Source organism: Rattus norvegicus, chromosome 9 (genome assembly GCF_021556685.1).
Source record: "Rattus norvegicus strain SHRSP/BbbUtx chromosome 9, alternate assembly SHRSP_T2T, whole genome shotgun sequence".
NCBI classification, from domain to species: domain Eukaryota; kingdom Metazoa; phylum Chordata; class Mammalia; order Rodentia; family Muridae; genus Rattus; species Rattus norvegicus.
The window spans coordinates 105,799,292-105,815,000 of NC_141542.1; the positions used below are offsets into that span (position 1 = coordinate 105,799,292).

General features: G+C 48.5%; 1 protein-coding gene and 1 long non-coding RNA gene across 4 annotated transcripts in view; one reads left to right on the plus strand and one right to left on the minus strand.

The window, feature by feature from the left end:
• The window catches only part of LOC102554789 (uncharacterized), a 97,815-nt gene that overhangs the window by 64,788 nt on the left and 17,318 nt on the right, over positions 1-15,709 (plus strand). The gene's annotated exons all lie outside the window — the stretch shown is intronic.
• Drc11 (dynein regulatory complex subunit 11) overlaps positions 1-15,709 on the minus strand; it is a 115,746-nt gene that overhangs the window by 45,559 nt on the left and 54,478 nt on the right. Inside the window, exon 9 of the mRNA NM_001431271.1 lies at positions 7,846-7,921. Within this exon, the coding sequence (NP_001418200.1) occupies positions 7,846-7,921 (76 nt within the window). The remainder of the gene's footprint in view (positions 1-7,845; positions 7,922-15,709) is intronic.

Sequence of the window (15,709 nt, forward strand, 5' to 3'; positions counted from 1 at the left end):
CAGGAAGACATGAACACAAAAGTCTAGTTTCTAAACGTGTGTCAGGCCTGCGACAACCCTGTGGCTACGTGGTCATTTATGGGAAGGCAATGGATGTCACCATGCACAAGTAAGATGTTGGCAGGAACAGAGCCTGGATGGATTCTGGCACCAGCAACAGTTCTCACTCCTCCCCTATGTCCTGCATGAGAAAAATGAGGGCAGAGGTGGGTGTGGCTATCAGAGTCCTCATCTTACCACAACATAGTCTTTACCACCAAGATATGTGGGTAAGCCTGTAGGTGATGTCAGAGGAGAGACGGGTGCTTGACAATGTAGAATGTGGACTCACAAGAAACAGAAAAAATATATATTTCCAACTGTTGCATTTTTTCCATAGATCTAGTTCTTCCATGTGCCCTCCCCTAGACAGGGTAGCTGTATGAAAGGTGCCTCAGTGACTCGGTCCACAGCACAGCATGGATGCTAGGGTGGGAAGGGGGGATGAATGGTACCACTAGAAGGAAGCTAGTTTAAAAGTGAGGAAAGGCCCCACATGTGGCCCATACATATTCAGCCACCAAACTAGATAAGGTGGATGAAGCAAAGAAGTGGAGGCTGACAGGAACCGGATGTAGATCTCTCCTGAGAGAAACACCCAAAATACAGCAAATACATAGGCGAATGCCAGCAGCAAACCACTGAACTGAGAACGGGACCCCCGTTGAAGGAATCAGAGAAAGAACTGGAAGAGCTTGAAGGGGCTCGAGACCCCATATGTACAACAATGCCAACCAACCAGAGCTTCCAGGGACTAAGCCACTACCTAAAGACTATGCATGGACTGACCCTGGACTCTGACCCCATAGGTAGCAATGAATAGCCTAGTAAGAGCACCAGTGGAAGGGGGAGCCCTTGGTCCTGCCAAGACTGAACCTCCTGTGAACATGATTGTTGGGGGGAGGGCGGTAATGGGGGAGGATGGGGAGGGGAAGCCCACATAGAAGGGGAGGGGAAGGCTTAGGGGGATGTTGGCCCGGAAATCGGGAAGGGGAATAACAATCGAAATGTAAATAAGAAATACTCAAGTTAATAAAGATAAGAAAAAATAAAAGTGAGGAAAGAGTTGAGGCTGAAGTGTAAGGTGTATCACCATCTGGCCTGGTAGGGGACAAGCCTGGCAAAAAAGGGTACCTTGCATAGGTAGACAATGCTTCTACCAGAAGACATGTTACTAGATGAAAATGCCACTGTCAGGTGTGGTGTAGTTTCCTATAAGAAGTTGTTGGTCAACGAAGCCCCATAGATTCCATGGAAGCAACACAGGCTATGACCATTACTTTTGGCTACCCATCATAACCATAGGGTAAGTGTCTATCACTAAAAACATACATAGATAAAGCTGGGGCTCACCAGGGGGATTGCTCCCTGCTGGCTAGCTTTCACAAAGCCAGAAGGTGCTATTCAGCTGCTGGGGAAGAAACATCATACATGGTCTTACATAGAGTTGAACCCTGCAAGCAGCAAGGCAAGATATGTCCACTGGTGTTCCAATGGCATTGACACTGTGGGACAACCAACCACTGTCTGATTGGATTTGAAGACTGACACACAGAAAGAAATTCATGCTGAAACTTCCCTGGCAATGGATGTCATAGGTCCTAGTGGGAACCTGTTACTGTTGTCTTGACAAGTGGACATGTTGTCAAAGTGCCTTTTAAGCATTTATGTCCATACCCATAGATTGGGGCTACCCTTAACCCTGGTGAGAGAAGCGTCTGTCTGGAATGGGCAGCTGTTAATGGGCAAAGTGCTAATAAGTGTCTGTTAAGTGCTAAACAGGCAACTATATTACTGTCACCAGGGCTCAGGGAACATTGTGGAAAAAGGAGAGGAAAGAATGTGAGAGCAGGAAGATGGGGATGAGAGCTATGAAATTCTGGCTTCTGGACAAGACATGACATTGCACCCACGAGTTCACAGCAGCTGTGTTTACCTGCATAAGATCAAGCCGGTCAGCATTTCAACACAGACGGGGAAGGGGCTTGCTAAGCCCCACTAAGCTAATAGATCCCTAGCCAAGGATCTATTGGACATTTATGGCTGCTTGGGGATGTTGTTCTCCTTTGTGGTACTACTGATGTGGCCACCCATGCTCTGGTGGATGCTACCATACCAAGTACACGTGGGAAGCACTATTGACTCAGTAGAATATATAAAAAAGGAGAAATATAAAGGTGAGAGGACACAATGAGGGATTTAAGGAGAGTGGGAGAGGGGAGCTGGGAGTCGATATGATCAAAATACATTTTATACATATATGAAAGTGTCAGGGAGTTAATAAAAATATTCTTATTGTTGCAGGATATTTGATCACCCCGTGAACCCTAAGACTGTGTTATCCACTGAAAAACCCTGTTTCTAGTTGTGGTGTGACTCAGCCCTTAGCACACACCTTTACTCCCTCTGACTGGAATACAGACACGCCTTTAGTAGACCTCTTTAATCCCAAACAATGACGGTAAAGGTAGTTTGTAGAAGGAAGCAGCCATGTTTGAAAGTGATGTCTAATTGAGTGGCAGATAAATTGACAAATCAGAGAAAGGTCTGACAGAATAGGATATGCCCAACTCTTGTGAGACAATAGAGGAAAGGGACGCTCCTTAAGGGAGAGACAGACAGTACAAGAAGAGAGCACAGTACAGGATACAGTAGAGTTTACGGAGAGCAGCACAGTGGAGTAGAGAGGGAGAGGAGAGCCGCACAGAGAGGGAGAAAGAGGCAGTTTGATGGGGACAGTTGTACAGAGACAGACTGAAGAGAGAACAAGCCAGACACAGGTGAAGACAGAATGAGCCAGAAGATTAGAACAGACTGGCAGAAAGAGTTTGAGGTCGAGCAGAGCAATTAAGGAAAAACACAGAGAAGCCAGATTGATCCAGTCAGCTGGGAGAGGAGTTTGAGCCAGAGCAGCTGAGTTGAGCCAGCCAGCCAGAGTTCAGAGGAAACAAGAAAGGGTGAGCTTGTTCAGCAGCACGTCTCAGAGGCCGAAAACATTCTAGGCCCACATTAGACTGTACAGAGAGACTAGAAGCTTCCAGGACCAGGTCTAGGTTAGCAGACTGAGGCAGTGAGATTCCCAGACGATTACAACAGAATAAAAGTTGCATTTACACTTAATAAACTAATTTCCTGAAATACACATTATTCTAAATGTAGGGCTTACAGACACCCCCTTTTCTGAAACAGGCTCTGGCCATGTAGTCCAAGCTTGCCTTGACCTGGAGGCCTCTATTTTAGCCTTCTAAGTTGGTAGGATTGATTGTCATGCCTGGCCTACTGGCTTCCTTCTCTGTGTTAAAATGAAATCTTATGCTTCCCCCTGACAATAGTAAAAAGAGCTTCAGTGTGTTATAAAGTGCCATTCGCTAACGAGGACTACCTGACAGGTTTCCAGTGCGCAGCCTTTGGAAAGTTTTCAACCACCACACAGTTTATCTGTTACATTAGGACGTCAGAGAGCAAAGCTGCCTTGCTATTTACAGGGACCCATGTCTTACTTAGTGTTGCTAGAGAGACTTCCCCCCGACTCTGAGAACAAGGCTTTCAGTAACAGTAGGAGTGTGGAATACTTAGCAGGGAGGGAGCCACGGCTCGAGTGTTCCTGTAACAGCCACAGTGACATGGTCACACACTGCTTCATAATACAGCCCCTCACAAGGAGCCCTCTGATCTCCCCTCTAGAAGGTCTCAGTGGGCAGAGTTTGCCATCGAAATGTTGCTTTCTCATGACACTTCTGCACAGGGCACTTTTCAATCCCTTCAGGAATGTCATGGGCATTTGTAAATGCAGGAAGCTGTTTGGGACCCTCAGAGGGCACTTGGTGCCCTCGCTCTCCTACAGCCAGAAAGAGCTTTTTATCCCAAGACTGTGAAAAGCAGGCCAGGGCCCTTTCACATGGAAGGGAGGGGAGGGTGGTGTGGTGAAGAGGGTTGGAGGGGGCCTTAATCTTTAGTGATTAAAATGCTAATGTATTATTTGAGAAGGCAAATCTTTGGTTTTAATGAAAGGGATTCTAAGATGAAGAGATCCCCATTTAAGCTACTGAAGACCTGAAAAACGACAACCAAGGCCTGCAGCTAACACACACTTGAGGCTTCTCCCTGCTTCTTGGATTTCATGCAAACAGACTGTGCCCATTAGGACCTGGTAGTTAAGGCAGGATGTTGCAGGTTGCAAGACCTGGCTTCCCATGGGAATACCAAATCTTGCCCCTCCCTCCCCCCAATTCAGTTTTGCTTTTTGTCAAAAAGAAATGTTCACATACTGCTTGCAAGGGTGTTAAAAAAGGCAGTGAAAATGAAATTCTTGTGCCATCTGTGTCACGCCATTTGATAGCATTTCCGTGCTTGTTCACTCATGAGGAAAGTAAATTCAGTGTTAATTGTGGTGCTGCTGACGTGATCAGTCTCGGACTGGGCCTTGCTTCCATAGCAAGAAGGTGACAGGTCCTGCCCTGTGGGACTTGGGCCCCACCATGGGAAGTCACACACCCATTGCTTGGCATTTGAGGTGAGTACAAAGGGACAAGGTGGGGGTGCAGGTGGAGAGGAGGCTGCCACTCTGCAGAGGCCCCTAGTGAGGCCTTAACACAAGGCCTGAGGGAAAGCATTGTGAACAAGAGGAGCATGGGGCACAGCTGCTGTGGGAGTGTGCTGGGCGTGCTAGGGCAAGAGAGGTGTCAGTGGGGCATGAGATGTGGCCTTGGGAGCGCTGTCTCAGTTCTGTCAGTTCTGCACAGTGTGCTCCTTAGTATGTTCAGGCTGGAGCTTCTGAGTGCTTAGTGTTATGAGGGAGGCTTCCTTCCCCAGCATGCCTTCCTCTGCCTTCCCTTTCTCTCAAGAGTTTTGTGAGGAGGGAAGGGAGAAGTCAGGTCTTCCAAATTCTGAGGGCGAGTAGGGGCACTGGGTCCTGCACTCGAGTCTTTCCTGCTCAGGATATCTTGGATGATGGCGCCACCAAACAGAGGTAGAGTAGAGAAGGCAAAAGTGTGGCTGGCAGTGAGCAGAGACCAGGGAGGGCCTAGCATGGTTGTGAGGGTAAGGAGGGCTCCCAGGAGAGGGCCCAGGAGAAAATGAATGTGGTGTTACTTGGCTCCTCTGTATGGAAACCATCGCAAAGGCTGGTGGTGGGAGACAATGAACACACTGCACAACAGGTTGGTGTAAAGACCAAAAGACAAGACCAGGCAATGCAATGTCCTGCCAATCACCGTTCTTGTATACACACACACCCGAACACCAGTGGGACCCCGGTCAGGCCTGGGCTTGCACAGTGGCTTGCTGGTGGCCCTGACTGTGCTTAGGACACATCTCTGCCTCCATCCTCAGTCACATGACTGCCCAGCCTGGGCCCTCCCATCTGCCACTGCCACTCGGGAAGCCCTGCAGGTGTGCTGACGACTCATGTCATTTTTGGGTCTTTATTTTACATCAGCATCGCTCACATCCAATATGGTGGAGACTATCAGAGTTGGCCGAGCAAGTGTGCTAGTGGATGGATGTTATTGATGGCAACTGTTCTGCTCCATTGTCAGTAAATGTTTGGATGAAACCGCAAATTTTAAACAGCAGGTTTCCCAATGGTCCTTCCTGACAAGGACTGTGTTCATTTTCTGGTTCCTATGAAGAGTGCATGACCATGGCATAGAAAACATTTGTCTTTGCATGCTTTGGGCACTGGATAAATGTTACTTGATCCCTTTGACTTTCTTCCTCCTCAATGGACTCAGGTGTCATATGCTAAGAGCATCATGATTGTCTCTGAATCCTTAGAGTTCCTGCTTCTAGTGATCTGTTAGTGGGTACCTGCTAGAATATATTTAGTATAGTGAATATTATGCTTTAATGTAACTATAATAAAATTGTTAAGGATGTAACTCAATTTACTGGGTGAGATAAACACCTTGAATCAACATTAAATCTGTACATATCTATCTGTCTGTCTGTCTATCATCTATCTATCTATCTATCTATCTATCTATCTATCTATCTCTATCTATTCATCAATCAATCTATCCATTAGTCAGTCCATCCGTCCATCCATCCATCCATCCATCCATCCATCCATCCATCCATCCATCCATTCATATCTCTCTATCATCTGTTTATCCATTAAGTGATCTATCTGTCTGTCTATCTATCTACATCATCTATCTAGTCATCAATCCATCCATCCATCCATCCATCCATCCATCCATCCATCCATCCATCCATCCAACAATCCATCCATCCATATCTCTCTATCATCTGTTTATCCATTAAGCAATCTATCTGTCTGCCTGCCTATCTATCTATCTATCTATCTATCTATCTATCTATCTATCTATCTATCTATCTATCAATCTATCATCTACCTACCTACCTACCTACCTACCTACCTACCTACCTACCTGATCCACTGTTTTCCAGATCCAACTCAGATTGAGAAGGAGGGTCCCTGATTGACTGACATTTAAAGAAATTTCTTCTGTATATCATTATTAATTGCTCAGAAACTTCTACAACAGCAGTATGGACCAGGGCCACTGGCCAATCATCTGCTGTTAAGACTTATCCCAAGGGTATGGTGAAGCTAAGGCGTTGGATAACAGTCCTGGAACATTATGATGAAGAACTCTGAAAGGGCAGAGCCCGTCCCCTCACACACCCTGCCAGGTTCTAGCTACACTAATGGAATTGAACCGTGGACAAAGTAATTGTCAGAACTGAGACTGGTCTTGGTCTGAGAGGATTAAGATTTGTACATATGGAGTTCATTTCCTTAATGTAGTTCCTTTCTTCAAGCCACTAAGTAAGAACGTGATGAGCTGAGGAGTGCAAAACTGGGGAAAGCTCTCGAACATTTCCAGCCTGTGCATGTGTGTTTCTCCTCAATTTTCCCAGTTTCATTTCTGTTGCTGTGACAAATACCCTGACCAAAAAACCAACTTAGGGAATGAAGGGTTCATTGGCTTCAGTCCATCAATGTAGGGAAGTTGAAGGAGGAGCTCAGCTGAACAGTCACGACATAGCCACAGTCAAGAGCAGGGAGGAACTGTATTACCTTGCTGTCACCCAGCAAGCCCTCTCTACTCATAGAGTCCAGGGCTTCAAGCCAGTGGGATGGCTCTTCTCCCATCAATGAACATAATCAAGACAATCCCCCACAGACGTGCTCATGGGCTGACCTCATCTAGACAATTCTTTGAGACTCTCCCAGGTGATTTTTGGGTTGTGCCAAGTTGACAACGGAAAACTAACTATGCTGGCTATTTATTTATTTTTTAACCAGCTTAACATAAACTAGAGTCATCTGGGAATAGGGAGTCTTAGTTTTAAAAATGCTTCCCTGGGTTGACCTGTAACTAAGTCTATGTAGACATTTCTTGATTAATGACTAATGCGGGAGGGCCCAGCACACTGTGGGCTGTGCCAGCCCTGGGCCGGCGGTGCTGTTACGAGAAGCAGCCATCAGGAGCAAGCCAGGAAGCAGTGCGTCTACATGATCTCTACTTCAGGTCCTCCCTCCAGGTTCCTGCCTTTGAGTAGCTGCCCTGACTTCCCTTCATGGCAGACAATAAACTGGAATCAGTCTGTTCTTTCCCAGGTTGTTTTTGTTAAACTAGGACAGTAGCCACTACAACAACTCTATGTTTTATGAACCATAAGAGGCTGGAAAGGGACAGGGTTGGTTTTTTTTTTTTCTGGATTTACACAAAGCTCAAACCATGCTTTACTACTTGAAGACCTGTCCACATACTGGAACCTGGGCGCACTCAACAGACAGGGCGACCCCTGGAGTACCATGCATGCTCTGGGGCTGACCTTTGTATAAGCTATTTCCTTCCTCCATCAATTGAAGGAAAAGACTTGGTGACATCTTCCATTCCTCATCTTCTTCCTGTTCAGAGCAGAACAAGATTCTTGTTAATTACAGGTGTAATTTATCGTTAACACCAGACAGCAAAAGGCACACACGCCGTAGCCGACAGGACTGGAGGTCTTTCCCGGTCCACCAGAGATGATCCCTTGCTAGTGATCTGAGCAGGGAGTGCCACACAGCACAGGAAGCATGAATGGTCAGTAGGACAGGCACCGTCTCTGCGTAGTAGCTTTCCTACAGTTCACAGGTTTGGGTCCTGCCTTGTGAGAACTTGCTCAATGCTGTCTGAAAGCTGCCCCCTCAGCTCAGATCCTGTCTGCATAGCCAGGCTTTGAGCTTCTCTTCACCCTGGGCTCCTGGGCTTCTGTGTGTACCAGTGCTGTTTCTGTTTCTTATTTGTCCCTTTCCTGAGCCTGGGAATCAGTCACAGCCACTTCCTGGGAACAAACTGCCTTCCTCTATGGAGTTGGGACCCGGAGAACTCTCAATCATGAGTCCCCACTTTGGAGAGCCCAATCATGTTGCCCTTGGCATCTTCTGTCAATTCTGCGTGTAGAGACAGAAGACAGCCATCTGCCAGGTATGTAGTGGATAGCTCTGCTCTGAGCCCCTCTGTTCTGATTGAAAGAACCAGCCTTGCAGACTCTCATCTGGTGTTTCTGTGTCTATCATAGCAATAGTTTATGGTGACAAATGTTATGGTTATTGTTACTGTCAAAAAGAGTCAAAGGAAGCATACTGGTCATTGGGACCACGAAGAGTCTTTAAGCTTCCTACATGCATGTAGCACCAACATTAGGAGGGGACTGCTTGTTGTCATGAGAATCTCTTCATGGGGGATGCTGTGAGGCCCCCAGACACTGGACAACTGACAGCTCTTCTTTTTCTGGGTTCTGGTGTTGGGCTCTGTGGTGGCACTAACTACGCTCCCTGGAGACCACATGACCTTTGTGCCTCTGATTCCCACAGTTTTCCCTCCTTACTTTCATAGGCAAATGGCCACCAAACCACACCTATTTGGACACCTGCACTTCCTGAGATCTTACTGTTTTCCTATCTCAGTCATCTGACTGGACCCTTGCTTATATACTGTCTGACTTGGGGCCGCCCTCTCTGTCCTCCAGAAGGAACTCAGGCACAGATATGACCATCATTAAGCCTTCCTTCAGCTTATGAATAGCAACATGCATCTGTCCTGAAGCTCCTTGTTGGCTCTGTCCCATAGGACCAAGCCTCAGCCTGTTGCATGGTGCAAGCAGCCTTCTTAGCCCCGGTCCCCAGGCCACTTCCTTGCTCTTGACATTGCTGCAGCCACATGGAGGAGCATGCTGTTGGGGTACAGTAGCTCGTTCCTCGCCCACTCCTTTCTCCTGTCCCCTCTTAATGGCTGCTCAGGCTTTCTGACGACTTTGGACTCAGTCTTCTCTCTTCCAGCAATCCCCTGCTGCGTCTTCCAGCTTATACCCCAGCACTGGCTGCATTTTGTCCACACTCTCATGAGTCCTTCTTCCCATGAGCGTCCTCCACTTCCCAGCAGACAGAGAGCTGTGAATAGCGGGCATGTCCCTCGGTCCCAGAGCTGGCATTTCTGCCTGTCACATACACTTACTGGGTGGAAGAATAATATTAAACATGCATGCTCAGTCCACAGGTGAATAAATGCTATGTTGCCCTTTACCTGTGGGAAGAAATGATACACCAACACATGCTACAAGGATGCACAGAGTGAGGGAAGCTAGACACAAGGGTCACATTTCAGAGGGCTCCACTTAAAAGAAATGCTCAAACTATCTTGTTAGACACCAGTTCAGTCCTGACCCTAGATGAGTCCTGTGCTCTGCTTGGCAAAGATGGGCCCCTTCTCCCACAGGCTCTTGCTAGGCTGCAGGGGCTGGGAGGTTCCTGCTCACCAGGAGACACCTGAAGCAAGAGGTACAGACTTCTCTGCATAGATGCCCAGGGTGCTCCTGGGGGCTAGAGAAGCAAGTCCCAGAAAGGAAGCCACTTGCCTCTTAGAGCCAAGACAGAGTTTAGTCCCTGACAAACTGGGGCTCAGAGCCAGAGAGGCGGCTAATCTGACTGGAGAGGCTCATATTAAAGTAAAGCTCACTGGTTAAGAAGCCTACCAGGGGCACAGGTTAGCTAGGAGTTGGCCGCTGATCCACCTTTGGGTATGGAGACACCCAGGTGAGAGAGAAGAATCTGCAAGGGAGGTGTCATAGACAAGACAAACAGCAGTGTGACAGGTGATCAGTGTCACCAGAGTCCTTTCCCCTCCCCTCATGTGTCCGTTATTTTTCTTTCCTTATAATCATCCCTGTCACCCTGTTTTGCTCCTGCTTCTCCTCTTACTGGCCCCTTCCTTAATTCAAATAGCCCCCCTCCACCTCATACACTTGAAACTCAAATTTCTGCACATCGGAGAGAGCACACAGCCTTTCAGGTCTGGCTTACTTTGCTTCACGTGGTGATCCACAGTTCCCTGCCTGTGGCATACTAATGCTATTTATGGCTAAATAAAATTCCATGGTGTGTCCGGACTATGCTTTCTTCACCTATTCATGTGTTGATGGACACCTAGGCTGATTTTTATCTTGGCTGCTGTGAAGGGTAAACATGGATGTTCAGGGATGATCCCCTGTAGTAAGATGTCCCAGATACACGCCTAGTGGTAGTGTAGCTAAATTATTTTATTTTTGAGGAACCTGCACTAACATCTACAGTGGCTGCACTAATTTATGCCCAGTGTGAAAAAGGTTCCTTTCCCCCAACAACCTCACTGGCATGTATTGTTTGTTTGCTTGTTTTTAAAATTATTGTTGTTATTATTATTATTATTATTATTATTATTATTATTATTATTATTATTATTATTATTATTGAGACAGGGTATCACTATGTAACTCTGGGTGCCTTGAACTTATTATGTAGACCAGGCTGGCCTTGAACTCACAGATATCTGCCTGCCTCTGCCTCAAGACTTGCTCCATGATGCCTGACTGGTTGCTTTCAGTTTTTGTATTCTTGATGAAAAGCCATGCTACACATGGTATCCAGTGTTCTTAGCACTATTTGAAGAGGTTGTCCTTCCTCCAGTATGTGTTTTCAGTTGCTTTGTAAAATATTAGGTGACTATAGTTGCGTGGGTGTATTTCCAACCTCTTCTCTGTTCCACTGCCCTACATGCCTGCCTGTGCCAGTACCGTGCTCTGGTATAGTTTGAAATTGGCTATTGTCATGCATTCAGCAATACAACTATACACACACACTCACACACACACACTCACACACACACACTCACACACACACACTCATACACACACACTCATACACACACTCACACACTCACACACACACTCACACACACACGCACACTCATACACACACACTCACACACACACGCACACTCATACACACACACTCACACACACACATTCACACACACACTCACACACACACGCACACTCATACACACACACTCACACACACACTCACACACGCTCACACACACACTCACACACACACACTCACACACACTCACACTCACTCACACACAATCACACACACGCACACTCACACACACTCACACTCACACACATGCACACTCATACACACACACTCACACTCATACACACACTCACACACTCACACACACTCACACACACTCACACACACTCACACACATGCACACTCACACACACACACACTCACACACACTCACACTCACACACACGCACACTCATACACACACACTCATACACACACACACTCACACTCATACACACACTCTCACACACACTCTCACACACACTCACACACACTCACACACTCTCACACACACTCACACACACACTCACACACACACTCACACACACGTTGTTCAGGAATACCTTGTCTATTTGTCTTCTGTGTGGGTTTTATGATTATTTTTATCTGTTCATGTGCAGAATGCCAGTGGGATTTCACGAACTCTGTAGACTGCCTTTGGTGAGAGAGCCATTTCCCAGTATTGACCCTGCATCGGTGGTCTTCCTTCCTTCTACCCACTTTAATTTTTCCCCTTGGTTTCTGGGGTTTCTGTTGGAAGCTGCAGTGTTGCAGGTGCATGCAATGTGTGTTCTGATTGTTTTCCAGGGAGCAGTGACCTTTTGGAGTGCCCTCAGGCTTTCCTGAGGCTCTTGCATTTCTGAGCTGCAGTCTGTTGGCATGCAAAGCTCTTCTGGATTTATTTGTGGGAGTCTCAGTGAGGAGCCTACATGTGGGGACTCAGTCCCTGAACTTCTCAGAGAGGACAGAGAACCCTGCCACAGCATCACACTAAACCCAGGAGCTATGGACACCAAATCAAAGCAATTACAATAGTGATCACACTGCCAATGGCCACAGAACAATGGGTGATGAGAAGAGGACGAAGAGAAGGAGTAGGAGTACCAAGAAGAGAATGAGCAGGAGGAGGAGGAGGAAAGAGGAGGAGTGGGATCAGCTGCAGGATCTAGAGGAGGAATAGAAGGATCAAATGGGAGGAGGGGGAGCAAGAGGAGGGGCAGGAGGAGGAGCAGGAGGAGGGAGCAGGAGGGGCAGCAGAAGTAGGAGCAGCAGGAGGAGGAGGGGGAAGAAGGAGGACAAGGAGGGGGAGAAAAGGAGGAGGAGTGGGAGGAGGAGGACAAGGACAAGGAGGAGGGAGAGAGGGGGGAAGCGGAGGAGGAAGAGGAGGAGTGGGAGGAGGAGTGTGAGGAGGAGGAAGAGGAGTGGAGGAGGAGGAGTGTGAGGAGGAGGAGGAGTGTGAGGAGGAGGAGTGTGAGGAGGAGGAGTGTGAGGAGGAGTGTGAGGAGGAGGAGTGTGAGGAGGAGGAGTGTGAGGAGGAGGAGGAGTGTGAGGAGGAGGAGTGTGAGGAGGAGGAGTGTGAGGAGGAGAAGTGTGAGGAAGAGGAGTGGGAGGAGGAGGAGGGGGAGGAGAGGAGTGTGAGGAGGAGAAGTGTGAGGAAGAGGAGTGGGAGGAAGAGGAGGAGTGTGAGGAGGAGGAGGAGTGTGAGGAGGAGGAGGAGTGTGAGGAGGAGGAGTGTGAGGAAGAGGGGTGTGAGGAGGAGGAGTGGGAGGAGGAGGAGTGGGAGGAGGAGGAGGGGGAGGAGGAGGAGTGTGAGGAGGAAGAGTGTGAGGAGGAGGAGTGTGAGGAGGAGTGTGAGGAAGAGGAGTGTGAGGAGGAGGAGGGGGAGGAGGAGGAGTGTGAGGAAGAGGAGTGTGAGGAGGAGGAGTGTGAGGAGGAGGAGGAATGTGAGGAGGAGGAGGGGGAGGAGGAGGAGTATGAGGTGGAGGAGTGTGAGGAGGAGGAGTGTGAGGAGGAGTGTGAGGAAGAGGAGTGTGAGGAGGAGGAGTGTGAGGAGGAGGAGTGTGAGGAGGAGGAGTGTGAGGAGGAGGAGTGTGAGGAGGAGGAGTGTGAGGAGGAGGAGGAGTGTGAGGAGGAGTGTGAGGAGGAGGAGTGTGAGGAGGAGGAGTGTGAGGAGGAGGAGGAGTGTGAGGAGGAGGAATGTGAGGAGGAGGAATGTGAGGAGGAGGAGGAGTGTGAGGAGGAGGAGGAGTGTGAGGAGGAGGAGTGTGAGGAGGAGGAGTGTGAGGAGGAGGAGGAGTGTGAGGAGGAGGAGGAGTGTGAGGAGGAGGAGGAGTGTAAGGAGGAGGAGTGTGAGGAGGAGGAGTGTGAGGAGGAGGAGTGTGAGGAGGAGGAGTGTGAGGAGGAGGAGTGTGATGAGGAGGAGTGTGAGGAGGAGGAGTGTGATGAGGAGGAGTGTGAGGAGGAGGAGTGTGAGGAGGAGGAGGAGGAGAGGGTTCCTGAGAAGGTATACAGTGGCTCTGCAGAGTCGTACATAGCAGAAGAAACATGGGTGGGAACTCCGAGCTGCCAAGGTGGGGGCTCTGTGTGACAAGTTCATCCATGTTAGTATGAAACAGAGGGCACAGGCTTCTGGTGTGTGTAGGAGAGGGCAGGGAGATATCCACTCAAACAGGCACAGAGGAAAAAGGCAAGCTCAAAGGAAGAGCCTTGGGAGGCCCTGGAGCTGAACTCTGCACAGACCTGGACCTAAGGGCAGGCAGAGGTGGTTGGACACCGGGACCCTGCTCTGGCTGGAGAGGCCTTTCCCTCGGATCGGAATCATTTCTCTGCACACATTGTGGACTCTTGGTGTGCTTGGTGTTGCTGCTCTGGGCTGAGGCACCCTCATGGCAAGGACACCATCTCGCATACGCTTCCCACTCTGTCTGAAACCAGTGAGTGAGTAGTTCTGCATGCAACAGGTGTTTGAGGCAGGAAAGTAAAAGCAAAACTGGAGGCTTGTTTTTATTTCTACAACAAAGTTCAAGATCTCAAGGGCAAAAACCATTGTGAGGCTGGTTTGGGAAACATCTAATCCTGGTGATTTTAAAGAGAGAAAGTGAGACATTCCCATGACATAATAGGGTCTGGCTTTCCATGCAGTAATGACATAATTGACAGTTACACGAGCCGCCTTCTTATTGGAGGGTAAAGTGCAGCATGAAGCTTCTGCCTCCCCCTGGAAATGCACTTCTTTCTTTGACAAAGAGCCTTCAGCTTCTTTGAGGAACTCCTTTCTAAGTTCCTCAAAGCATTTGGGGTATCACTTCTTCCAACGGGTATTGTAGGACTTTCCTCCAGGAAGTTTGAATCTGCTGTCTTAATCCTGAGGGCATTTACTTGCCTTGAATTTTACTTGGATAGGGTCATATGGAAACTTTCTGGCCACGACCCTGCTGTTCTCAGATTAGCTAAGTGACTGGAGATTGGGCTGCACAGGGAGAAGCCCAGCCCCAGGATCTTGTGGGAAAATGAGTGTCATTCACTCAGCTCCTTCAGCATCGAGCTGGGAAGGCAAGGGTCAGGTGGGTGAGAGGTGAGAACCTGGGTCTTAGTTACACACACACACACACACACACACACACACACACACACACACACTCACACACACATTCACACACACATTCACACACACATTCACACACACACACACACACTCACACACACACATATATATGTATATTATTTTTTTTTCTCCTTTAGAGGAGATAGATAAAGGAGTTGGCTCATGGATCTGAGTTCCACTCTAGGCCAGGGAGGTCATACTCCTTGTCCCTTGCACTTTGCACGACCCCTGTCTCGTGTTATCATGGATGACTTAGCAAGCTTGTTTTTGCCACCCAACAAGCCTGGTGCTTCCAGGTAAGGAGTGTGGGCCCTTGTGTTTCTTCAGAGCTGTTCAAATGCCACTCGGGGCCTGTTTGGTGTACACAGTGTTCACGGATGCCGGATGTGACCCTGAAGGCGGTCACACCACCCTTTGGATCCTCCTGCTGCCCCGAGGCAGAGCCAGCTCACTGCGGGAATTCCACAAGTGACGTCACCCCCCACAGCACTGTGCAAAACCTAAACCTTGAAGGAAGAAGGCCGCCCTCATTGCTCTTTCCTGAAGCAACTGATCCTTGCTCTCTGCTGTTTGCCTGCACGCAAGCTTCCTGTCCACCACGCCTCGAGGCTAAGAGGTTATGGGTTCTACCGGCTGGGTAGGTGCAGCATGCCACTTACTTCCGGTTCTTACTTGGTTGACTTAACTTCATTTGCACCCCGTCCCCTCACATACCCCATACCCTGCCACCACTTGTTGGTGACCAGGAGTGTTGTCTCCTCACTGCGGATTTGGAAACAAAAACCAGGGGCATTCTTGTGACAAAGGTTAAATGCGCAGCCGTCAAAGAAAACTGAGACAGATCTGGGTCACCGCATTACATTTTAGGTTTTGCA